This window comes from Crocodylus porosus, unplaced genomic scaffold (genome assembly GCF_001723895.1).
Source record: "Crocodylus porosus isolate Cpor-Errol unplaced genomic scaffold, CroPor_comp1, whole genome shotgun sequence".
NCBI lineage: Eukaryota > Metazoa > Chordata > Crocodylia > Crocodylidae > Crocodylus > Crocodylus porosus.
Genome location: NW_017728949.1, coordinates 678,912 through 702,753, shown reverse-complemented (window position 1 = coordinate 702,753; position 23,842 = coordinate 678,912). Strand labels below are relative to the sequence as shown.

The 23,842-nt window shown below is 52.9% G+C and overlaps 1 protein-coding gene across 2 annotated transcripts in view; it reads right to left on the bottom strand.

Moving 5' to 3' along the window:
• Positions 1–1,584: 1,584 nt before the first annotated feature.
• Positions 1,585–23,842, bottom strand: part of FMNL1 (formin like 1) — a 40,113-nt gene continuing 17,855 nt past the window's right edge. Inside the window, exons 9-26 of one of the 2 annotated variants that reach the window (XM_019554561.1) lie at positions 20,616–20,690; positions 19,725–19,835; positions 18,770–18,919; positions 16,282–16,383; positions 15,464–15,707; positions 14,544–14,867; positions 13,789–13,910; positions 13,014–13,216; positions 11,910–12,144; positions 11,033–11,101; positions 10,387–10,467; positions 9,802–9,931; positions 9,478–9,641; positions 8,917–9,018; positions 5,776–5,874; positions 5,200–5,323; positions 4,045–4,149; positions 3,530–3,597 (exon numbers count right to left, since the gene is read on the bottom strand). In XM_019554561.1, coding sequence (XP_019410106.1) covers positions 4,058–4,149; positions 5,200–5,323; positions 5,776–5,874; positions 8,917–9,018; positions 9,478–9,641; positions 9,802–9,931; positions 10,387–10,467; positions 11,033–11,101; positions 11,910–12,144; positions 13,014–13,216; positions 13,789–13,910; positions 14,544–14,867; positions 15,464–15,707; positions 16,282–16,383; positions 18,770–18,919; positions 19,725–19,835; positions 20,616–20,690 — 2,427 coding nt within the window. In that variant the 3' untranslated portion in view covers positions 3,530–3,597; positions 4,045–4,057. Of the gene's footprint in view, positions 3,598–4,044; positions 4,150–5,199; positions 5,324–5,775; positions 5,875–8,916; positions 9,019–9,477; positions 9,642–9,801; positions 9,932–10,386; positions 10,468–11,032; positions 11,102–11,909; positions 12,145–13,013; positions 13,217–13,788; positions 13,911–14,543; positions 14,868–15,463; positions 15,708–16,281; positions 16,384–18,769; positions 18,920–19,724; positions 19,836–20,615; positions 20,691–23,842 lie in introns of both variants that reach the window. The other variant, XM_019554562.1, reaches the window with a different exon arrangement.

Sequence of the window (23,842 nt, the reverse complement as noted above, 5' to 3'; positions counted from 1 at the left end):
TTTAAGAAAAAAAAACCCCTGAAGAAACCTCAGGACTCGCTGCTCCTGTTGGCAGGGGATGATCCCTGCACCATGTGGGGGGCCCTGCCTGGCAGCACCTGGTGAGCACTGGGGCTGCTTTTTAAGTATGGAGCTGGGGCAGGTTGGGGCAGCCATGGTGGGGGGGCTGGCAGGGATCCCCACCATGGTCCCCTCCACTGCCCCTAGTACTTACCAGCTCGGAGCTGCAGCCACTAGGGATTGTCCAAATCATCAACGCTGTCTGAATCTTTGCTGAAGATTCAGAGAGCTTTGACTTGATTTGGACCTTTAAATTGGTCCCCTGATTGGATTTGAATTCAGAGATTTGGCCACTGAATCGGGCCGAATCTCCTCCAAATTGAATCACCACTCGAAGCTTTGCACAGCCCTAGCAAACAGTGGATGCAAGAACACTCAGCAACACCTTGACAGATGGATACTTGGAACAATCCTACAGGGGCAGGGAAAAGCAAGCTGAGGCCATGGAGGTCTTCTGACCCCACCTCCAAATCTGCAGCTGTCTTGGAGTTGACAAGTCTGACAACAGAGCCAGTCATTTAAACTTAAGTCTATTTGCCTTACCCGTAAAAAATAGCCATGAATAGTACCAGGAAGAAGGGAAAAAAAAACTAGTTTCCATGCGTCAGTGAGAACAAAAAAAAGGAAGAATGGTCTTTTCAGAAATACTGGATAAGATTAAGCCCAGGTTCAAACCATCTCAGTTCAAGAAAGCAACTGAGTTACAATAACCACAGTCTATATGAGGCTGCCCACCATTCAAAGGGCAACTTCCTACATTGCCTTAATTGATCTGGGCTCTTGGCTGAGATACTGCTTGAAAACCACAAGAGCTTTGAGTTGTAAGTGCATCTGTTCTGCTTTTGTGTTTTTAAATGCCAGGAGAACCACTGTTACAGTTTTGGTGTCAGCAAGGGGGATCCACTACACCATGAGAAATGGGAACCTGAGGGTGACAAACAAGCTGTGTAATAAGGAAAGGAGGAACCATGCTCTGTTTTGTTTTGTTTTGTTTTGTTTTTTTCAAATGTGAAATAAAAATAAAAATGTGCTGCTGGGTGGGGGAGTGGGGGAAGAGGAGACCTTCAGATGCATGTTGGCCTCTTTGAAAGGCATGTTTCTGTTCAGGTTCACCCTACAAGGTGCAACTTGTCTGCCAGCTGGAACAATGCTCCAGACCCTCCCCCACAGTGCCCTACTTTTGTTTTGAGTCTCCACTTGACTACAATCAGGTCTAGCAAAACAGGGCCCAACCTCCATGGCCTGACAGCAAAGTACCAGAAAGGACAGTTGAGAGCTTTCAACCTGCTCCCTGCTCAACCTCACCCATCAGCTCCTCTTTCCCTGAGGGACAGCAGTGCATGTTTGCAGGGGTCAGCTTCTCCCACCTGTTTTGTTTAGTAGATAGGTCTCTGTCCAGAGGTGGGGGGATGGCAAGCAATGCTCAGACTGAGTCTTTCCATGTAGTGAGCTATGACTTGGTCACCTTGTGTCCCTGGTTTATGGTAGATGTGTAGAAGACTCCCTCCCCCTCCAGATAGGTGCTATATCCTTTTGAGTGGGTTTATTACCAGCTCTGCTTTGGATTTAACAGGCTCACAGACAAAATATAAAAATAATGTATACAAATTAGCAGTTAATGTTTCTTACAACTTTCTTAAAGGCATCTTTATAAGTTACACATTCATTCCCCCCACCCTCCTATCCCCTTTTTGTGATGAGCTTGTGAGAGTGATGCCAAGCAGGTGGCAGTCTTGCTTCTTAATTACAGCAGGAAGCAAGCATAGCTCTGGCTTACAAATAAGGCTTGCTCCACTCTAAAAGCCTGGTCTAGCACAAGAATACATGGCAGCCACAAGCCCTGGATTGGGTGGGGTGGGGGGGTGTGTATTGAAGTAGTAAATGCATCATGGAAATGGTTCCTACTCTTAGCAAGCATCAGCTGTTTAATTGCAATAGTAAGTGATTAGGATTCAGACATAGCAGGGTGGCTGCAGTGCATGGGCCCTGCTAGCTGGGGACGTAACCCAGCTGTATGCACCAGCACCAGATGTGCCTTTCTAAGGCTTTGATACTATTGTGTGTGCTGCAGGGTCTACATGCACATGCCTGAGCTGCAGTGAGTACTGCACAGATGTATTACTGCAACTACCTGAGTGAGGTCACCCAGGCATCCTTGGGTGCTTATAGCTTTACTGCACAGTCTGATGCAAGCCTCCTGCACCTGGATTCCTTGGTACTGGTCTGTCCCTGGATGCCCTGCAAACAGGCCACACCACTGAGCTGCTTTTGAGCTGAGGTGCCATCCCAGCCATGGGGATGCAGATGGCTTAAGGTAAGTGCGACACCTTGTGGGGACACAGGGAATTGCAAATCCTTAACTCCATTGATTGTCATAGCATCTGAGCCTGCTGGGGATCAGACAAGTGCTGCTCACCTTGGACCCCAATGCCCAAGTGCAGAATGCAGCTGCATCTGCATCCTGAGACCCCGCACAAACAGCAGGAGCCTCCCTCGTCACTCCCGTGCTTGCCTTCTTATCGCAGCATAAAGAAAATTTAAAGGAAGACATATCCAGCTGCCTGCATATGCCAGCTAAGAGAGCTGGTGCAGCATTTGGTGGTAAAAGCCTTGCAATAGGCTCCAACCCTTCACCTCAGCCTAGTATTATCTGGTGGGTCCCTCCCCTTTTGCCACCTCCTCCTTCCCAGATAGCTTCTAAGCAAGGGCAGCCCAAGCTTATCTGCTTGCTGTATGGCAGGGGGAAGGAATAAGGTTGCAGGGGGAAGGGTGCAGGGTCTAGCCTAAAGTGGCAGGGCAAGCCCAGGGGGGGAAGAGATCACAGTTCAAGGAGCAGTGCAGCAGGCTGGTCCTGGACTTTGCCCCAGCACTGACTGCACAAAGGCACCAGCACACAGGGAGGCAGGAGCACACCAGAGAAGAGTAGGACCCCCCCTGCCAATGCTCCTCTACCTGTGGCCATGGTCCAGCATGTGTGAGGTGAGGGGAAGAGGGACAGCGACCATGGAAGGGGTAGCTATTGCTCTCAGGAGCCTCAGCCCTCTCTGCTTGTTCCGTGGACCTCTGAGCAACTGCCACGTGCACTCTATTCCTGTCCCCTAAGCCTGGAGAAGGGGAGTAGTTCAATGGCACGGTAGAGCAGGCAGCTTGGACATAGCTGCTGTATAATACCTGGAGAGCCCGCTGGGCCAGACCTGTGAAGGGTGGGTGGGTTGGGGCACAGGGGAGGGCAGCCCCAGCTGGCACTCTGTACAGTTAAGTAGTTTAAGAAGCTGCAAGTGGTGATTTCCCCCCTACTGCAAGAGTCCTTGGTTCAGTCTGACACAGCTGCAGAGAAGCCTGGTCCCTGGGGTCCTGCCATCTCCTGGGCAGAGGCAGTAGTGATGGTGGGCCCATGCCATGCCATGCCTGCCCATGGAAAGGCCAGGAGTGGTCACAGCGAGATGTCAGAGGTCACCTGGAAGGTCTGCCCCAAGGATCGTTTCTTCCCACTGCACCTGCTGATGTCGGCGCGCCGGTACGGGTTGTTCCGCAGACCTGTGTGCAGAGAACACATGGAGCCTGGTTGGTGCCTGCTCCAGTCCAGCACCCCCCTTAGCCCTCTGCACATGTCTCCGTGGGCTGACACAGAAGGAAAGTCACCTCCTGCACTGACTCATGTAACATCTGGGAAATCCTGCTGCCTCCTATGCTGGGACAGAACAGGCCCAGTCCTGCTTAGCTTCACAGCCTAGAAGATCAAAGCCTATGGGTCAGAGAGGTAGTGGATGTGCCAGCAAACTGGGGGGCAAGGCAGAGAGCGAGTTTCAGAGCCTTCTCTTCTCTAACCTCATACGGAAGATAAGGACATGAGAATCCAGGTGGGCAAAGAGGCTTCAACCTGGGAGCTGTCCATACCCTTGAGCAGAAGGGCTGCATGAGGGGGTGGGAGAGCTGTCTTGCCTAGCTGGTCCCCTCTACTATGGTTCCCCACACCCAGATTACCTTGCGGCAGAGGCTATAAGGGGCTCTCCTCATTGAAGCTGGCGTTGCAGAAGAGCCGGGACGAGCGCTTGCCCGTCCGGGCCGTGAAAGGAACAGTCTTCAGAACTGAGCAGTGATCCAGAGAGGCAGGACGGGGAGAAGTAGAGGGAAGAGAGCAGAAAGAGAAAAAATGCAGCAGCAGGAAGTGAAATGAGGAATGGTCAGAGACAGCAGAGTGTGCAGGGAGAGTTTGGTCTGGCCTGGGGGGGCAGTCGTTTGGTTCTAGGGGAAATGGCCTGAGTGTCCCTTTCCAGCTGGTCCACCCATCCAAGCATCCAGCCCTGGGTTAAGAGGTCTGCTCAGCTGTGATGGAGATTTTCAGCAACCAAGAGCTGGGAAGAGGAAGCCTTCCTAAGGCCTTGGCATGCACCAGCAATTAATCCAGCTAATTGCATTGCCCCTGCCAGATAACTGGGGCACTCCTGGCCCCCTCTAACCCTTGGGACTAGAGGTGCCAAGTACAGAGGTCCTGGCCCCCCTCGGGAAGAGGGCTGCTATCTGAAATGCGTAAAACTTTCCGCGTGTCCATCATCTTAGGCCTTTCCCCCCCACAAAAATAGAAATCAGTGCCTATGCTTGGGACACAAGGACACAGTCAGATTCATGGCTCTGCTCTGCAGTGCAGAGCCTAGAAGGCTGAATGAAGCCAGGGAGACAAAGTACTAAGCCAAAATACATCAGCAAGGCTGAGAACAGAGACAGCTGGATCCCAGACCCTGGCTTTACCTACCAGACAACACCCCTTAATAATTCTGGGCGGCTCACCCCCCTTGCCATCTCTGGAATGCCTACCCTCCCTTGGCCCCCCAGTGCTATACACAGGACAGGCAGCCTGGTGACAGACAGGGACAGTGGCTGCAAGAATAAGTGAGGAAGGCAGGGAAGGGTTTTGGAAAGGGGCAGGAGCATGGCCTGCGAGCACGGGGCATGTGGGACTAACAGCCATATGGCAGGCGCATCCCAAAGAAAACCCAGTAATACACCAACAAGTACCCCACACCACTCTCACCCTCACCTAGCATCCCACCCACAAGTGTCCCTTTGTTTCTGACCCACTGGGCATCTGCCTGTGGGGTCCAACTCCCACCCCCAAGTTCAGGGGTTGTCCCACCTCACCTGTAATAATGTCCTCAATGGCACCATCTTTCCCCTCATAAATGAGGGGCTCTTTCACCATCTGCCTCTTCTTCAGCTCAGCAATCATGTCCATCTGCTGCCGCTTGGCTTTCTGGACAGGAGACTGTAGCAGCAATAACAAGGAGGAAGTAAATGGGGGTTCCCTGTGGCAGCTCAGAGAATGTGGGACATTTCCCATGGAGCCAGGCATCTCAAGGATGGCACCTCCTCCTTTGAGAGACCCTCACATACTTTACAAAGCCAACATAAAAAATGCTTCACCCACTATTCAGCTGCAGCCACCTCTGGGGTGGAACTTGCCAGTTTTTTGCTTATGCGGCAATGCTACACAACAGCTTAAGGCACAGAGTGAAGAGGAAGCCAATACCAAGGAATTTTAGGGAGATGCAACATGGTGATTTGTCAGAAGGTGGAGGCAGAAGCTCTGGCTCTGGGAAAGGCACCAAAAGGGCTCTCAGACCCATAGGGGCACAGAAGCTTGGTTTCACAACCATGGGAAAGAGTAAGGTGAGGAGTTTAGTGAATGGGACAGGGGAAGGGGAGCACTGGTTGTACCTTTTGTCCTGACTGATTCTCAGTGCTGGGGGGGTTGGACTCTGCTTCTTTGGCAGCTGCCTCTTGTTTCTTCCACATTTCAATGTCCTGTTCTGCTTGCTAGAGAGGAAAGAAACAGTGTGGAAGCTGGTTAGATGGGGCAAGTCTCCAACTCAGGCCCTGTGGTGCCTCTTACACCAGTACACAGTGCTGATGTGCTTTGGGGCATCATGTACTTAGCCTTGCTTGGGCTGCCTCCTTGGCAACCCAAGCATGCAGGGGCTTAGTAGAGGAGCTCTGCAACCCCTCATTGGCACTGGGCAGGGTCACAGTCCTCGGGGGAGGGGGGGGGGTCAAAAATAGCTACAGGAACCAAAATGGCCCCACAGTATGCCAACCTTTTTATGAGCCACCTGGAAGAAGAATTCCTTAATGACTGCACCATCAAATTCTTGCTATACTTAAGATATATCAATGGAATTGGCTTCCAAGGGAGGTGGTGCTCTCCCCTACCTTGGGGGTCTTTAAGACAAGGCTGGATAGGCATCTGGCTGGGGTCATCTGTCCCCAGCACTCTCTTTCCTGCCTAGGCAGGGGGTCGGACTCAACAATCTGTTGAGGTCCCTTCTGACCCTAGCATCTATGAATCTATGACATCTTAATCATTTGGACTGAAAACCTGCAATCTCTGATTAAGTTCCATCAGAAATTCAACAATCACCATCCCTTCATCCGACTATCTCTTGAATACTCCAACACCAGCATCTCCTTTTTAGATACAATGATCAGTCTCCATAATGGTAAAATACAGACCATGTTATACAAGAAACCTACAGACCAACACACATACCTGCACAGAACCAGCAATCACCCAAACACACCAAAAAAGCTGTGCCAAGCCCTCAGATACCACCAAATTTGCACTGAGAACACCTGAGATTGCCACCTCCCCAATCTTAAAAAGGCTTTCACCCAACAAGAACACTCCACCAGAGAGACAAATCGCAAGTTTGAAAGAGCCACATGGATACCACGGGAAGAATTGCTGCAATACAAAAAGGAAACCCCCCACGAATAGCATACTGCTAGTTATAACATATCACCCCTCCCCTGAACCCATATGGAAAATCCTCAAACAATTGAAACCGTACTGGAAAGAGACCCTATTCTTAAAGAGATCTTCCCAGAGCTACCCATCCTAGCCACCCAGTAGGGACCAGCTCCAGGGCTGGAAGTGTGTGTAGGCAGGGCACCCCAGGGAACCTCGCTAACCTTATCACCAGAAGCAAAATTCCTCAGGCCCAGAACACACCAAATGGATCCAGACCATGCCACGACAAGAAATGCAAAACCTGCCAATCTCCACCACCCCCACAATTACTACACCCCACAACAGAGCCATCAGCATTCCCGGCTCTTACAGCTGCACCTCCAGAAAAGTAATATATCTCATCCAACGCACCAAATGCCCTGATGGAAAATACATAGGAGAGACCAAACAACAACTGCGCACCAGAATGAACGCACACCGGAAGCTTATCAAAGACAGGAATCCCCAGTTACCTGTGGGGGCACATTTCTCACAAGAAAACCACTCTCTCTCCGATCTCTCAGTCCTGATCCTCAAAGGGAACTTTCAAAACACTTCTCAGAGATGAGCCTATGAACTCCACTTCATCAACCTTCTGGATACTAAAAATCATGGACTAAATACAGACACTTGATTTATGACACATTATAACTTGCCTGATATCTGACTCCCCAGGTACCTCTCCATTAATCTTCCCCCTTCTCCCTACAACCCAGCCTGTCCCTCACCCATTGACTCAATTTACATCTTCACTGACTGCCTGTCTTGTATGCAGACCAGCCCAGCCTCTGGCTTTTTTACTTGTCATTCCATCCAGGAAGGACACACCAACTGCAGAAATTTCCTCAGCCTGATGAAGGGTTTTTAAACCCCAAAAGCTTGCTTAAACATTTTTTTTTCCAACTATTTAAGTTGGTCTAATAAAAAATATCAGATTCACACAAAGAACCTTGTCTGCCTATGTCCTTAGACCAACACAGCTACAACCTATGCCCCTGGGGGGTTCAGGCACCTCCCTTTTGCTAGAATCATAGGAAAGTAGGGCTGGAAAGGACCCCAGGAGGGCATCTAGTCCAGCCCCCTGCTCAAGAAGTGGTCAGCCCTGTCTTAGCCATCCTACACAAGTGTCTGTTTAACCTGCTCTTAACAACATCAGGAGCCACCCTCAGGCACAACTAACAAGCACAGGGCCCAAAACATCAAGAATGTCCTAACTTGGCACAAATAAAGCAGCAGAATGAAGGCACTGTCAGTGTCCTGCCACTGCAAAGACAGGATGTAGTTTATTAAAATAGGCTCAAGATACCAAAGGAATTGGACTGTGCCCTGCTGCTGCAGAGCAAGCCATAGCCCCCACAGTTTGTGCCAATCTGACTGTGGAGTCAAATTTCTTCTTGATCCCATATGTGGTAATCAGTCTGACCCAGAGCCTCAGACACTTTTTAAGTCCAACAGTATCATTGGTACATCCCAGTCAAGCTCCCCAGCCTTTGTTGAAGCCAAACACTAGTGCCTCTAAGGAACGTGAAAAACCCCTAATGCCTGTAGCAAAAGGAAAGGAAAAAAATTCCTTCCTAGCCCGATGTGGCAACCGGCAAAACCAAGAAGCATGGGAAAACCAGACACCTTCCACTCTGCACTGCAACCTGGGAACTTCAGATATTACTCCATGCATATTACACCCTGACTAGAGAACCGGAACTTCCTTTCCTATTGTCCCGTGTCCTCCATAAACTTAGCTCCTGAAACTTTTTTCCATAACCAAGCCTCTGAAGCCTTGGGGCCAGACCCTGTCATAGCTCCTGGAAGTCTACATGTGTCCTGCCTGGGAAGTGGGCCTCCCAAGCAGTAGCACAGGGCTGCATGTCCTCTCTCAATGTACCTGATTAAGTCTGCCCAGTCCACACCCATACTTTTCCTAGACGAGAAGGGGGAGGAGTCACGGCTGTCCAATACACAAGGGCAAGGCTCACTCCTATCTTTCGCATAGGGCCATGGCCCAACCAGAGCAGAGCACTGAGATGCAAGGTGGGATGGCCCCTCCACCTGGCTATTGCTTCTGGGCCCCTTACCTTGTAGGCTTTGATGAAGCGCATAAACATCGGGAAGAACATGGTTGGTGGGGTAGTCTTGGGATTCTCACCAAAGTATTCCACAACCGACTCATAGGCCTCCTGCAGGCAAAGACAGAGAGACCCCATTAGTGCAGATGCCCTGCACCCACAGAGGCTGGAGATCCCTAAAGGTGCACGGAAGCACAGCTGCTGCTTCACCTAGTCAGAGACCCCCCTAGACTGCCTTTCTGTGTGCATTGCTCAGAGGCAGCATTGTCCAGCTGGGGCTGACAGGCCTTATGGAAGGAGTCACCTCCTGCTGTTCAAAGATGGGGCTCCAAGCACACTGCGTTGCTGCCTTAATGCATGGCCTCCCCCCTCTCACTGTGATGCTGCCCCAAGCCCAGCCACCCACAGTCCTGCACCAGCCCCCTCTTCAGACCATGCCCCTGTGTCCAGTAGGGACCAGCTCCAGGGCTGGAAGTGTGTGTAGACAGGGCACCCCACCCAGCCCCAAGTTCCCTCAGTTCAGGTAAGCTCCAGAATGCATTGCCCCAGGTATGGGGCAGATGCACTCACCTTGGCTGTCTTCCCATCAGTCTGCAGTTTTTCCATCACCTCGGTGTTGGCCTTGAGGAAGTCCTTGAGCACCTGGCTGTCATCCTGCCGCATAAACTCCTTGCGGGTTAGCTCCATGCCCTGCTGCAGGCTCCGCACATCCTGCAATATGCTGTCCAGGGACACTTGGGTGGGGAGAGGGATGAGAGAAAACAACTCAGAGCTGCAGTGACTGCCTGCCTACAGCAAGCTTCAGAAAGAACCAGCTGCCTGACTCAGAGGCTGTGCCCTTCTTGGAGCTCAGGGGCCTGGGGGTTGCCCTGAGCCCTAGCCATGTGCCAGTACCTGTGCCTGCCTTGTCCAGAAAATGCAGCTCAGTGTAGAAGCCTGTCAGCTCTGGGTACTTGTCGCTGATCACCCGCACCATATAGTGCAGCAGTGTCTGCCTCCGGTCCGTGGACTTCATCTCCAGCAGCTGAAGACAGCAATCAGGTTGAGGGCTGAGCCCAAACATTCCCTACTACCAGTGCTCATGTCCAGTTGTGTCTGCCTCCTGCCCAGTGCCTACCTCCCATGCTTGGTGGTTTCTATCTTCCCCCCCATCACACTCACTACCGTGCCCAGCCAGTACAGCCCAGCCCAGGCACCCTCTTCTCCACATCTGCCACTTCCTGCTCCATAGCACAACTGCCCTTACAGTCCATGCTTGCCCCCTTGTGGCAGGCTTTCCTGGGCACTCTAACAATGGGCCCCCATCTGCCTTGTCTGTCACTTGACCTGGTGTGGCCAACAGAGCTGCCCTCTCCCACCACCACAACAGGGGGCCTTTGCTGGGAGCAGGTGAAAACCCCTGTGCCCTGAGGGAAACGCCAAGGCATCTGCTTCCCATGGCCTCCCCCCCAGAGCACTGAACTTCTCCCCAACACCTACCGCATCAAGGCTTTGCAGCCGGAACCCATAGGCAGCCCCACGTTTGCTGCTGTTCAGGTAGTTCCCGAAGGCCAGGACAATCTGCAGAGAGATGGCTGTAGCAGTCGTTTGCCTTTGCTAAGCCACAGAGGCATCAGGCAGCCCTGTGCTGGACTATGGCTTCCCTGCACAGCAGGAGGCATGGGGCACCCACCAGCCAGCCAAAGGGGATGTTTCCCAACCCCTTCTACTTCAGAGCAGAAGACTTGGCCCAAGGATGGGGCAGACACACATCAAGCTTCACATCAGGCCCCCAGCCCCACAGCCCAGGGCACCAACCAGCCAGGAAAGGGCTGGCTTGGGCCCTCTCCTCCAAAGTGAACACTGTCCCCTCACTGCCCAGCCAGGGCCCCCAGTCCTTGTCTCAGCCACTTCCCCAGAGAAAGATCCCCCTCTTCCCTACCCTCGGCCCAGCTAAAACCCCAGATCCACCCAGCCCCCAACCTGGTGAGGACCCAGAGAACCCCCTGGGATTCCTAAGAAGAGACATTAGCAAATAAATATTCCATGAGTCTCCTTTCTCTCCCCAGCCCAAGAAAGGGCACCAGACTCTTTCCCCCTGTTGAGGGTCTGGCCCCATCAGATCAGGTGCCTCAAAGCCCCTCACCTCGAGGATGTTACGCAGCTTCGTGGAGGACTTGATGGACATGGACCCAGCGATGATGGAGTGGAGTTGCTGCAGTTAGGGTGAGAGGGACCATGAGGACATTGTGCTGGTGGGCAGCTGCCTGCAAGGCAGAAGCTGAGGGCAAAGTGCCTGCAGGAACTCCATGTTCCCCCCTACAAACTGCCCCAAACACCCAGCCTGGGCTCAGGCCCTGGCTAACACGAGGGCTTTTCCCGCAGCCCTGCTTCCAGCCATAGGCCCCGATTCACAGTCCCAAGTGACAGGCTCCTGCTCCCCGCTGACAGCTCTGCTGAAGCTTCCTCTTCCCAGCCTGCAGCTCCTGGATACCTCAGCCCTGGGCCTCTTCTTGCAGCTCTGCTTCTGCCCCTCTGTCCTGACCCAGAGTCCCCCTCTGCTTCTCCAGTCCTGTGCCTCCCACTCCCCCTCCACCACACAGAGCAGTGTTGAGGTGCCTCGGCCATCTCTGGCTGCTGTCCTGGCTGTACCGGCCCTGGCTGCACTTGTCACACAGCTGCTGTCTGCCCACAGTGTTTCTACACTACCTGGCAGTTTTGTGGCACCCACTTGCTTCCAATAAGCTTGCTGGAGCCTGCATGTGGGTGACTGACATGACTATAGGAAGCTTTGAAGTCAGGTCCCCAGACAGGAAGCACCAGAGATTCACCTCCACTTGCCTACCCTCACCTTCCTCCAGAGGCCTCTGCAGTTCCTCAGCAACCCCAAGTCCCCTCAGCTCTCCATTCCTGGCTGACTCCACTGAGAATTGGGCATTACCCTTTGCCCCAGAGCGATGCTGTCAATGCCCCCAGTCCCAGACTCATTGATTGTGTCTGGAGCCTGCCCGCCCGGCTCATACCGGCATCAGGCGCTGTGCTGTGTCATTGAAGTTGCCCAGGAAGGTCATGATGTTCATGCGCTCAGCCAGGCGTGGAAGTTTGCTGAACCTGATCATGAACTGGTCCTCATCCGAAAGCTCATCCAATGGCCGCTGCTCCTTCTCATACTTGCGTATCTGCAGCAGTTCATACTCTGTGGGCAGGAAGCGCTCTAGCAGTTCCAGGAAGTCTAGGCTCAGTGTCTGCAGATCATACCTGCACCAGGAGGGAGAAAAGGTTAGCGCAGATCCTCAAGGACCCCTGCAACCATGTCCTGCTTGGGTGTGTTGGAACCACTATCCACCTCCTCTAGACAGAGAGGGGGCAGGGCAGAGCCAAAGCCGGAAGTCTTGACAGTAGCTGCTTCCCTCCCTCATCCTCCTTGCCTATTCCTCCATCTCTTGCTTCTCTGTGGCATCCCACATACCCTTACCCCCACCTCTAAGCCCCTTTGAGACACAGTGCCCCTGATTGCCCTGGCACTGCTCAGTTATGTGCCCAGCTGAATCTCCTGCTCCATTCTGTTTGACTGTTAGATCACCCTCCTAGCCCTGTCTGTCTGTCTGTCCATTCCATCAGGCAGATCAGGAAGTTTTTGGGGCCAGGGCCAGCTCTGTAACTGACCTATACAGGGCCCGGCACCCAGGACCAGTCTGTGTGTGGATTCCTAGGTGTCCTTGTCGTATACAGAATTCGTAACTACCCCTGAACATTAAGGATAGAACCCAGGTGTCCTGATCCCCAGTCCCCACCCCTCACAGAAGAGAGGATTGGGAGGATCAGCTCAGCAGTGGTACTGGTCCACCAATTCAGCCTGTGTCAAGTGTCTGACACCATAGCCCTGATAACTGTCCTCCACAGGGGTCCAGCTGAGAGCTGGTTGCGGGTACTGGCTATAGGTTTGGTGCAGGGATGCACAGGCAGCTGGGGGCTGGGGGAGATGGAAGTAGGCCAGTGCCCACATGCATGGAGAGGGCTGGCTCCAGCTAGACAGTGGGGCAACTTCCAGAATTTCCTGCCCTCTAGCATCCTGCCAATGGCTCTGACCAGCCCATACATGCACAGAGGTGAGGGGTGACACTCACGTCTGGATGGCTTTGCAGATGCTGTCAATGCTGAGGCCACCTTTGCGGAGTGTGATGGCCAGGTTCTTGGCCCGGTTGGCCTCTATCAGCATCACCTTGCTGGGGGCCTTCTGAGTGACTTTTGCCTTCAGGGTGCCAATGTCCAGGCTGGGGCCTTGTGCCTTGGTCTTGAACTGCTCCTCAAAGTCACTCATGTCCAGCTCCTGCAGGGAGCAGCAGAGAGGCAAGAAGAGGTAGTAGCAAAGCAGAGGAGCATGGTGGAGACAAGGGGGGGAGCACAAAGGGGTGGGGAGGGAGGAGAATGGGACGAACATATGGAAACAAGGCAAGCAGGTTACTCCAGGGCTGAGCTGGCTGCAGACCTACAGCCCTGAGACCTGCCCCCAGCACAGAGATCTCCTCTCCATGGTGCTGAACTGCTGCTTCAGGCAACTCCTGGGTGTGCAGATCCTACAGGACAGAGTCCCTCTGCCTCGTAAGCATGCCCTGCCCTTTCAATAGAAGACGAGGCTGCAGTGTGCTGGAGTCTCCCCTTTGGGAGCAGGCTGTGGGGTTTTCATCCAGTGGAGAACCTGCTGCCTGACAGCCCTGAGCCTTCCTGGCACATGTTCTCAGCCCAGCAAACAGCTCACTGGCTCTCCAGCTCAGCCCCAGGCCACAATAACTTCCTCTACCCCAACCCTCTCCAGATTTTACTAACCCCACCCCACCCCCTCCTCCTGTCGCAGCCAGCTGGTTCCATCCCAGAAAGGCAGCCTCAAGAGCAGATCCTCACCTCCAAGATCTTCTCATCATTGAGGTCGTTGAAGACGGTCCCATTAATCTGGTTGGGTTTCAGAGCTACCCAGTTGAAAATGGGCATCCGGAACTTGGTTTGTATTGGCTTTTTGACTTTGACTGCAACAAGGACAAGGATGAGAGTCAAGTGGGAGTTGGCAGGACAGCATGAGAGTAGACTCAGTTCCTATGGGGCACCATGAGGCCGGGGACCTGGCAGGTCCTCAGAGCAACAAAAGTATGAGGGGGCTCTTCATGCCTCTACCATAGCAGAACACAACAAGCCAGGTGTCCTGAGTAGAGGCCCCTGTCCCAGAGGTGTGGCTTTGTTGCCAGAGTTGAGGAGACACTGATTGAGGTAGCAGGCAACTTACTGGACTAAGCACCCAAGCTGCCCTGTCCATGGGGCAATACAGAACTAGATGGACTCAACGAGCCAATGTGGCTGTAGCACTGGGGCTCCCTGGCCCAGGACAATGTCCTCAGAGGACTGGTTAGAGATGTTAGTAAGGTGGTGTGAGTCTCCACATCCCACACAACCCAGCCCTTCGGCTTCTGCCTTGGCAGAGAGGCCAAGGCAGGCAAGAGCTATAGACACCTCCCTCCCCTTCTTGGGGATGGAGGAAATGAGAAGCCAGCCAGGCAATGCCTGCTCTGTGGCCTCCAGGGCACTCATCCTGGTACCCCTGCCCTCATATGAGCATAATGTTCCCTTCTGTGCTGAGCTGCACCCACGCCCCAAGCTTGGCTTACCTGAGCTGGCTGATGTGATTAGGCTTCCTCCCAGTGGCTGTCCCATGGGTGGGGGTGGGGGTGGAGGAGGAGCAGGGCCACCAGTCATTGAGAGGGGAGGTGGGGGTGGGATTTCCACCCCAGGCAGTGGTGGGGCAGGTGGAGGGGTGTCAACCTCAGGGAGGGGTGGGGCTGGCGGTGGTGGAGAAGGTAGGGACTGTTGCTTGCTGGATGGGGTGGCAGGGCCAGCATCTTTGGTGGGGGGTAGTGGTGGGGGTGGCGGAGGAAGAGCTGGAGCTGCAGCAGGAGACGGTGGTGGGAGAGGGGTGGAAGGAGACAGGAAATCTGCAAAATAAATGCAAAGCCAATGAGCCCCTCCACTCAGTCTAACAATGGAGGGTTCTGGGCCTGGGCTTGGCAAGGTGGGAGGCATCTGTGCCCTTGCCCTCTCAGGCAAGTCCCCTCCTCCCTCTGTGACTCAGTTTCCCCCCTCCCCATTTTGTGACGCTGATCCACTTTGCAGAGTGCTTTGTGACCCTCCAGCATAAGGTCTCCATGTCATGTGCTTTTTTTGATCTTGTGTGTGTTTGCATCTCAGGATGGTGCAGTGCTGGCACAGCAAGTCCCTGATTTTCAGAGGGGCAGGTGCACACCTCAGGGAGACTTTGGGGAGGTTCTGCAGGGCTGGTACCCAGGGCAAAGTTGCCACCTAGAAATACAGCCTGCCTGAAAAAAGAGGCTCCCAGCTCCAAACAGGATGGAGCAGGGAAAAGACCCCTAGCCCTTGGTTTGAGGAGGAAGGGAAATCCGAGTGCACCGCTGCCTCACTCCATAGATGGCTTTGCCCCAGATTGGGGGAGTTCCTGGCTCCATCCAGAGACAAACAGGACTCCTCTCCTCCCTCCCACCACCTGTGCTGCCCATCAGAGGGTGGCAGATACCTGTGCTGGTAGAGGCGGAGGCTTCTATAGTAACCACGGGAATGCTTGGGGTTTCTATGACAACAGGGACAATCTCGATGGCAACGTCTCCCTCTGGCCCACGCAGGATCCGGACTAACCCTTTATCCTCCAGCTCCTCCAGCTTCTGCTCCAAAGCTGAGCGATATGATTCTGTTGGCTGCTGTGGCTGTGGCTGCGGCTGCGGGGGGGAGCTCACTGGGCTGGCAGACTCGCTGAGCTGGTCCTGAGCCAATACACAGAGCCAGTCAGTGCCACCCCCACCTGTCACTGGGCAGGGAGCCCAATTGCTAATGACCCACACTGGAGCAAGTGCTCCCTTCCTACAAGGTGCGGGGAATTATCCACACACAAAGAGGGCCCAAGACAGCAAGAAGGCATCCTTATGTGCATGCACAGACAGCTAGGCACTTCATCCCCTGAGACGGAGCCTGTGTTCCAATGCCTCCAGTGCCAGGGCTGGAAAGTTCACTACAAGAAGGGTTGTCAGTGGCTTCTCACACAAACCCAGGATGCTTGTATCCCAGGGCTGGAGTAGCATACTCAGCACCTACTGCATAACCCTGCTGACCCTGAACTTTTCCTACCCCAAACTCTTCCTACCCCACTTCCCACACCCATATCTACCAAGATCCTTCCTCTCCTCCTGTTCTCCCCCATCTTTCACTCCCCCCCCCCCACTTGCCTTCAATACCTCCCACTTGGACATGTCAGTCTCTGCCCCTTGGGGACTACACCTCACTCCTTGGTTTGATGCCTCCCTGCCTTGGGTATTGCCCTTCCATCCCCTCTGGCCTCACCCGAAGCATCTCCAGTTCCCGGCGTGCCTGATTCAGCTGCTTCTCCAGTTCTGCGATCTTGGCCATGGACTCATTCTCTGAGTCCTGGAGTTTCTCTGTGAGCTGCAAGAGGAGCCTATGTTCAGCTACTGCCCCCCATGAGTGGGACAAAGCAGTGGGATTGAGGTGTATGGTGGGGAGGGACACAGAACACGGGGAATAAGGTGGGATATTGCAACCCCAAAACAGAGCATCCAGGCTGTTGGACGTCTAAGTGCCAGCATGAACCCTTTGCCCTCCCATATCCTGTTTTCCCTGCATCCTGCTGGGATCTCCCATGCCACAGCGAAAAATGTCTCCCTTTCAAATGACAAGGATTAGGAGGTTCCCTCTTCCAGGACACCATGGCCCCTATGAACAAATCACAGGCCACTGGAACCTCCTGGCTGAATCAGCAGTGGCAGACCTGAAGGACACCCTCGGTTGGTGGAGTTATCTTGTTATCAGGTGCCTCTTGTTCTCCAGCAGCTGCCACTGGAGAGTTGGTGGAGAGGGTAGGCTACCTTCTTCTTCCAGCACCATTGCCTATCCAATCATTCCCTGGACTATATTTGCATAGGCAACTATTCCATCCCAGAGCTTGGTCATTCTAAGGGCAGGAGGAGAAACCCAAGAATTTCAGCCCTTCCCCCTCCACACTGGCCATGGAGATGTGTAGGACACAGGATCACAGGAAAGTATGACTGGGAGGGACCTCCTGAGGCCATCTAATCCAGCCCCCTGCCCAAGACAAGATCCTCTATGACTAAATTATCCCAGTCAAGTGTCTGTAATTTGTTCTTTAAAATTTCCAAGGAAAGAGATTTCATAACCTCTCACAGTAGCCAGTTCCAATGCTTAAACATCCTCACAGTCAGAAGGCTCTTCCTAATCTCCAATTTAAATTTACTATGCTGCAGCTTGAAGAACACTGCTTCTAGTCCTGTCCCCTGCAGCCAAAAGAGTCTCTCTCTCTATAATCATCCTTCAGGATATAAATCATACAGAATACAATCATTCTCTATAATCATTCTTCAGGTATCTGAAAACGGCTATCAAGTTCCCCCTCAGTCTTCTTTTCTCCAAACTAGATAACCCTAGCTCTTTCAGCCTTTCCTCATAAGCAGGGATCCTGGTTTTCTCTGTTTAAAAATCCCAAATTCTCTGCTAAAGACCCCAAATTTTCTTAACAAAACCCCCAAATCTGCATTTTTCTCCAAGTAAGATGAAATGCCACTGTGTGTGTGTGTGTGTGTGTGCATATATATGAGGAAGGGGGTGCGTGTGTGGGAAAGAGGGTGTATGGGCACAGGAGACACATCAGGGGGCACGCAAGGGCACAAGTGATATGTGGAGGAGGCAAATACTGCCCCGGATTTCTGTGCCCACAGTGTGGTGCAGGGCTGCAGCTGGGCCAAACCAGCTCTGGGCAAGAGCCACCTCCACAGCCCAGTGGGCAGGACCTGGTTCAGGAGGGTGCGCCCCATCAACATGGTCACCAAGGTGACAGACAGTGGTATTGAGTTTGGTGGCCATGGTGGCATGGCTCTCTCTCCCACACCAGGTCCCACTTGCTGGGCTGTGGAGTCAACTCCTGCACAGAGCTGTTTCAGCTAGGCTGGAGCCCCACACCCTGCTGTGGATGCAACCCTGTGCCCCACTGTGGATGTAAAAATCTGGGGTGATATGTGCCCCCCCGCCCCTCTTCTGCATCACCTGTGTCCCCTCTGCCTCCTTGCTGCATTACCTGTGCCTCCCCAGCCCTTCTGCCATGTCATCTGTGCCTCTCCACCCCCTGCTACATCGCCTGTGCTCTCCTGGACCCACAGATTTACCTAGGGAGAGCTGTAAGAAGTGCTCTCTACCACCCCGCCTGGCTGCCACATGCATGTGCGTATGCGTCCCTTGCGCCTATCTTACTGCCCCCAGCCGCAAGCAGTCCCTTGCAGGCTGGAACTCTGCAGTTTTCCAGGTTTTTCTCCTTTCTACAGCAAGCGGAAAACCTGAATCCCATAAGTCACATTTTCCAGGCCTCTAATTATTTTTGTGTCTCTGTGCTGGACTCTTTCCAATCTGTCCACATCCTTTTTGAAGTGCAGGACCCAAACTGGACACAGTTTTCCAGGTGAGACCTCATCAGTACCAAACAGAGTGGAAGAATCGCTCCCCTTGATTTATAAGTGACACTCTTGTAGTTAATACAACCCAGGATTCTGTTGACTTTTTTTTTTACAACAAGAGCACACAATATTCAGTTGCTTGACTACAGTAATCCCTAGGTCCTTCTCTGCAGTACTGCAGCCTGGCCAGTCATCCCCCAGGCCATGTTGGTGCCATGTGCAAATCTGTTACGCAGGCACTCAGTCCTATCCTCCAATTTATAAATGAAGAACTCCTGGGGAGCTCAACTCAAGAAATCCTCCCAATTAGATGTCACACTGTTGAGGACTACCCAGTGATGACTACTCACCTGTGCCACTTGTTCCTGCAGGTCCTCCATGTGCTCCAGCACAGCATTCTTGGTCTCAGTTTCCTCTAGCAGAGCGCTCACATCAAAGATGTTGTCCAGGTATGCCTGGATCTGCACTTGTAGCCTGTCGCTCTCTGTGTGGCGCAGCCTCTGCAATGAGATAGCCAGGAACCCTGTTCAGAACCTGCCCCAGGCCCAGCTCCAACCCTACCAGATAATTACAAGTGCCTCACATCCATGGTTCTCAGAGCTGGCTCTGAAACCTCCACACACTTCCTATCCTGGGTGGAGGATCTCCAGCTTCTGAGCATGGCTTCTTTCTCCTGGCATATCCAAGTTTATGGCCCACTACATTATTTAATGTGCGGTGCGTACAAACCCAGTCAGACCAAGGAGCCTGTGTCGGTAGACAGTCATAGGCAGAGGGTGCCCTCAGTTAAAAGAATCATCCAGCAGGAGGAGAAGCATGCAGAGCAATCTGCCCACAGCCCCCTGCATCCTTTCTAGACTTAAGGCTCAGATACACAGCATGTTTACACCAGTGTAACCAGCCTTTCCACCACTGTAAAGGAGCCAACATAAGACATTCAACTCTATACCAGTGTAACTTACTTAAACTCCATGTAGAATTACCCCAGGGAAAAATTCAGGGAAAAAAAGGCACTGGTTTAAGTTACGCTAGTGCAGATGCTGTATGCCAGCAACTTATCCTGGGGTAGCTGTTTGCTAAAAGCAAAGCTACTGCTGATTCTCTGCCACCTAGTGGCAAGGCAATGTAACAGTGCCTACCGCAGCAGCTGTCCCAGGACAACTGCTTGTCTGTTCACTCTGGACCCTGGTATGGTTCTCTCTGAGCATACAAAATCTATGCAAGTTACACCAGTGTAAATGTATCATGTATCTAAGCTCCTTGTGTCTGTAAGGCAAGCCAGAGAGGGTAAAAGATCAAGCTCACCTCAAGGTACTCATCTAGGCCCAGATGAGTGAATTCATACTGCAGGAAGACTCTGAAGTTCATGTTCTCCACTGAGTGCACTACAATATTGATAAACTGCATGCAGGCCACCTGTAAGGGTAGACAGAGGTTCAGGGCTAAGGCAAGCAGCAGATTGACAGAAGTGGGGACAACATAACAATCAGGGGCCACTCAGAGCAGCAACCTCCCACCTTACTGAATGCTCGGGCACACACCAGAAGAAGGATCATTTAACATATCACAGGAAGTGGCAGAGGTGGGAACTGAATCCCAGGTACCAGCCACTCATATTGTCTGTTTCTTAATGCAGCTGTTCAGAATCCAGGGACGCAAGGCAGATCCTGGGCAAACCAAGCTGCTGGACACAGGAAGCTCTGAGCCTCAGAACACCATGCTAGAAGTTCTCAAGGCATTTGGAAAGGCCCATTGTCAGCTCAGAGAGGTCACCCTCCCACACAAGCCTGAAGGAGCTTCATTTGTCATATGGGTCTGACTACCCTCTCATAGTTGGTACCCTATAGAAGGTAAAAGCCTTGTTACTACTGGCTTCAAAAGGGATTCTCTTTTGGTTCAAGTGGCAGAAGCTGCAGGCCACAGCCTCTTTTCCCTATGCCACATGCATGTGAGTTAGTGGACTGCTACAAAGCTGATATGGGAATACAAAGCCTGTATTTCCCTGGATATGGAACATGCCCATGTTCACTGACTTGGAGAAAGGGCACTGTTAGCAGCCCTGTCCTGCCCTAAGTGGATGGAAAATCAGCTAGTTATTCCAATCACATAAGGCCTCCAGATGCCAAGAGGCAGTGCACAGCATGGATGTGGGCTGACTGCTCCCCACATATGGCTTTCCCCTCCCAAAACACTCACCATGAAGTCAATATTACTGTCCTCATTCCGGAAATACTCCATCAGCTTCTCAAAGCGATTCTTCTCCCCACAGACCTACAGGCAAGAGCAGAGACTATCAGCTTGAGTGACCCTGAAGTCCTACAGAAGGTGCCCATTGGCACCAAGCAAGGGAACTAGTTCCTAAACACTGCCATGAAGCTGCTGAAAGGATCAACTATACCTAAAGCTTCTCCCAGCACTCCCAGCTTCTGCACCGCTCAGTCCTAGACCAGGATCCCTCAAAGCTGCCTCCTCAGCACCTCCACTATGTTCCCATAGACCAGAGCCTCCCACAGCGTAAGGTAACAAGCACCACAATGCAGAGAGGCCTGGTCTGTGGCTGGGACACTAGCCATGACCACACCACAGGCAGCCAATAACAATCCAGTCCCTTTCCTATCCCAAAAGAAGCTGCAGCTGCTACACAAGGCCTGACTTTGATGCCCCCACATGGTTTGGGTGCTGGGTCTCATATCCATCTTCAGTACTAGATTCTTTGCCTTGCATTGGGAGCCCACAGGGCCAAGTGGGAGAGTTTTAGCTCTTGCAGTGCCCACCCTAGCACTGGACTGGGCTCCTGGGTCTCTCCTAGCATGGTGCTGACATGCCTGTGCCATCCTACCCACATATTGTGCTGGGCCACTTGTTATGATGGGACCCGAGTCCTGCCAGCCTAGCCTAGCCAGAGCAGAAAGGGAAAGAGAGGGAATCTAAGTGACAACCCTCCATGCTGTTCTCCTACCTGCCTATCAGGAGCCCCTGCCATGTGGATTTGTGGGTCCCTATGGCCCATCTCCCAGTGCCTCTGGGGCTCAAAGAAGAGTCAATGCATTCATTTGCAATCTCCCATGGTACAGCACCCTTCCCTGGAGGACATTAAGCCTGCAAGCTTCACGCCTCTGGGAGGATGGCAGGATTTGTGCTGGAAGGGACTTGGCCAACATCCTGCGGCATGTTAGCAGCAGGACCAGGAACAGCTGCCAGGTGTACTGACCCTGAGAACAGGCATGATGGGGATTCGGTCCAATGATGGGGAAAGCGCAGGTGGGCTGCTGAAATGGATGCGCTCGCGACCTGAAACCTGAGAGCAGCTCACAGCTGAAGGATTCCTCCCCATGCTGCTGCTGCTGCCCTTGCTCTGGGAGACCCTGTCATGGTGCACATTAGCACAGCTCCAGCTGAGGGATCAGGTATGCTCTCCTACATGAAGTGCTCTGGTGTCAGCTTGTGCTTCCCTCTCCCCATCTCCCCCTACCAGCCACAGCCCCAGCTCCCTGCTGCTATGCAGGGGAATTCAATCCAGCATCCCATGTCAAGCAACCTGCCTCTTTGTTTAACCTCACCTTGCAGGGCTACAGGGACAATAGGGGGATGGCTAGGAGCTGCTCCCTGAAAGATGATGCCAGCTTCTCCTGGGGGCCCTGTCGCTGACCACATGGCATACAACAGCCAGCCAGCACCCCTATGCCTCACATGAGGGAACTCAGCAGGTCAGTTCTGGGACAGTAACAGGAGGAGGAGGAGTGACCAGGGGCAACCACAGGACTCCTGCCCAGGTCTGAAGCAGCAGGAAGCCTTGGCAGATGGGCACAGTGGACAAGAGGGCAGCGCACTGACTGAGCTGTGCAGCCTCAAACACCTTCTCTTCCCCCCCCCTCCAGAAGTTCAGGACAACTTCAGGGGCCCCAAACCCATGAAGCCTTCCTCCACCACACATAATCCAGCTCTGGGGTTGGGCTGCATGTGGGCAGCAGAGCTCTCTCAGGTGCTGTTGGCCTCCCTCCTCCTCCAATAGGTATTTTCCACCAGCTGCCATGTCCCAGCCCCAGCTTGTGCCACGTTAGCAGATTTCATGAGTCATCCTAATGTGAGGCAGGCATCCGAGCACTGTTCAAGCTAGCCAGAACTTCACAGCTGGCAGCCCCATGTTCAGCAAGAAAGATGTATTTATAGCCTGGCACAGAAAATAGATTGCCCCCCTTCATCCTTCTCCTGCAGGGGTGCAGCTGTGACATTTTAATTAAAGGGATATCATCCCTCAGTTTAAAGCTCAGAGGTCAAGGTGTGTGGAGGGATTTTGTTGGCTTCAGTGAGGGCAGTAATGCCCCATGCCACTGCTTTCAGATTTTTATGAGTATGGCACCCTAAGGGCACTCTCCCAATGAGAGGGCAACTTTGGCAGTGTCTGGATGCAGGTAAGAGTTCCTGAGTCACATGAAGAGGGACGCGTGTATGGACTTTTGTATGGTCTCGATGAAAGCTCCAAACACTCCTAGGCAAAATCTTTCCCAGTTGTGGAGAAGCAGGATCTGGGGCAAGCAGCCAGGTTACACCCATGTCTGTGCAAGGACAGTGCTGGGGCTTCCCAGCCTAAGGGTCAGAGCGGGGACTGAGAGGCCGAATAGCTGAATTCCACCCCTGGCTCTGCCCTGACTCATTGCAGGGCCTCGGGCACATCTTACCTCTCTCTGTGCCTCAGTTTCCCCACCTGTGGTAGAGAGATAGTAACCATGACCTCTTTCCATGAAGGTTGGCACATTAGCATCCAGATAGCACTCTGCAATCTGTGCCCAGAAGGGGACTCAGCTTGTTCCTCACTGCTAGGGGCATAAGTGGAGAGGAAAAGCTACTGCACGGCACCCCTCCAGAGGACACTGGGTCCATACCAAGGCAGCGACTCACACATGATGTGACAACCCAGGGCCATCAGCCATAGTCTGGGGCAGGAAGCCAAACAAGTTACAGTCAAGCTCTGAGCAGTCTCCTCAAACTGTCACCATTCAGAACACTCTACCCATGGGCAGCTGCCACCCGAGGACAAGGTAGAAAGACCTGCAGGGTGCCACTGTGGCCTGGGGTAGGCTTCTTGCCTTTCCAAAAGAAGTAGAGTCATGCCCCACCTCTACTCTTTGTGGCCTTGTTCTTCCCTCCATGGTCACATCAACTCCACCAGGGGAATGGCATAGTTGGGAGCAAGGTAAAATATACAAAGGATGTGAGCACCACTGGCAGCGTACACTGCCCTTGGCAGTTGTCATATCTGCTGGGTCTGAGAAAATGACGTCTCTGCAGGGCGCTGCACACCTTTGTAGGGGCACGCAGGAAGGAGGAAAAGTGGGCGAGTGGTTGTGACTGGGTTTTGTTGGGGAGTGTGGCTGCCTGAGGCAGAGCAGTGTGGGCATGTAGGTGGGTGTCTGTGGGTATGT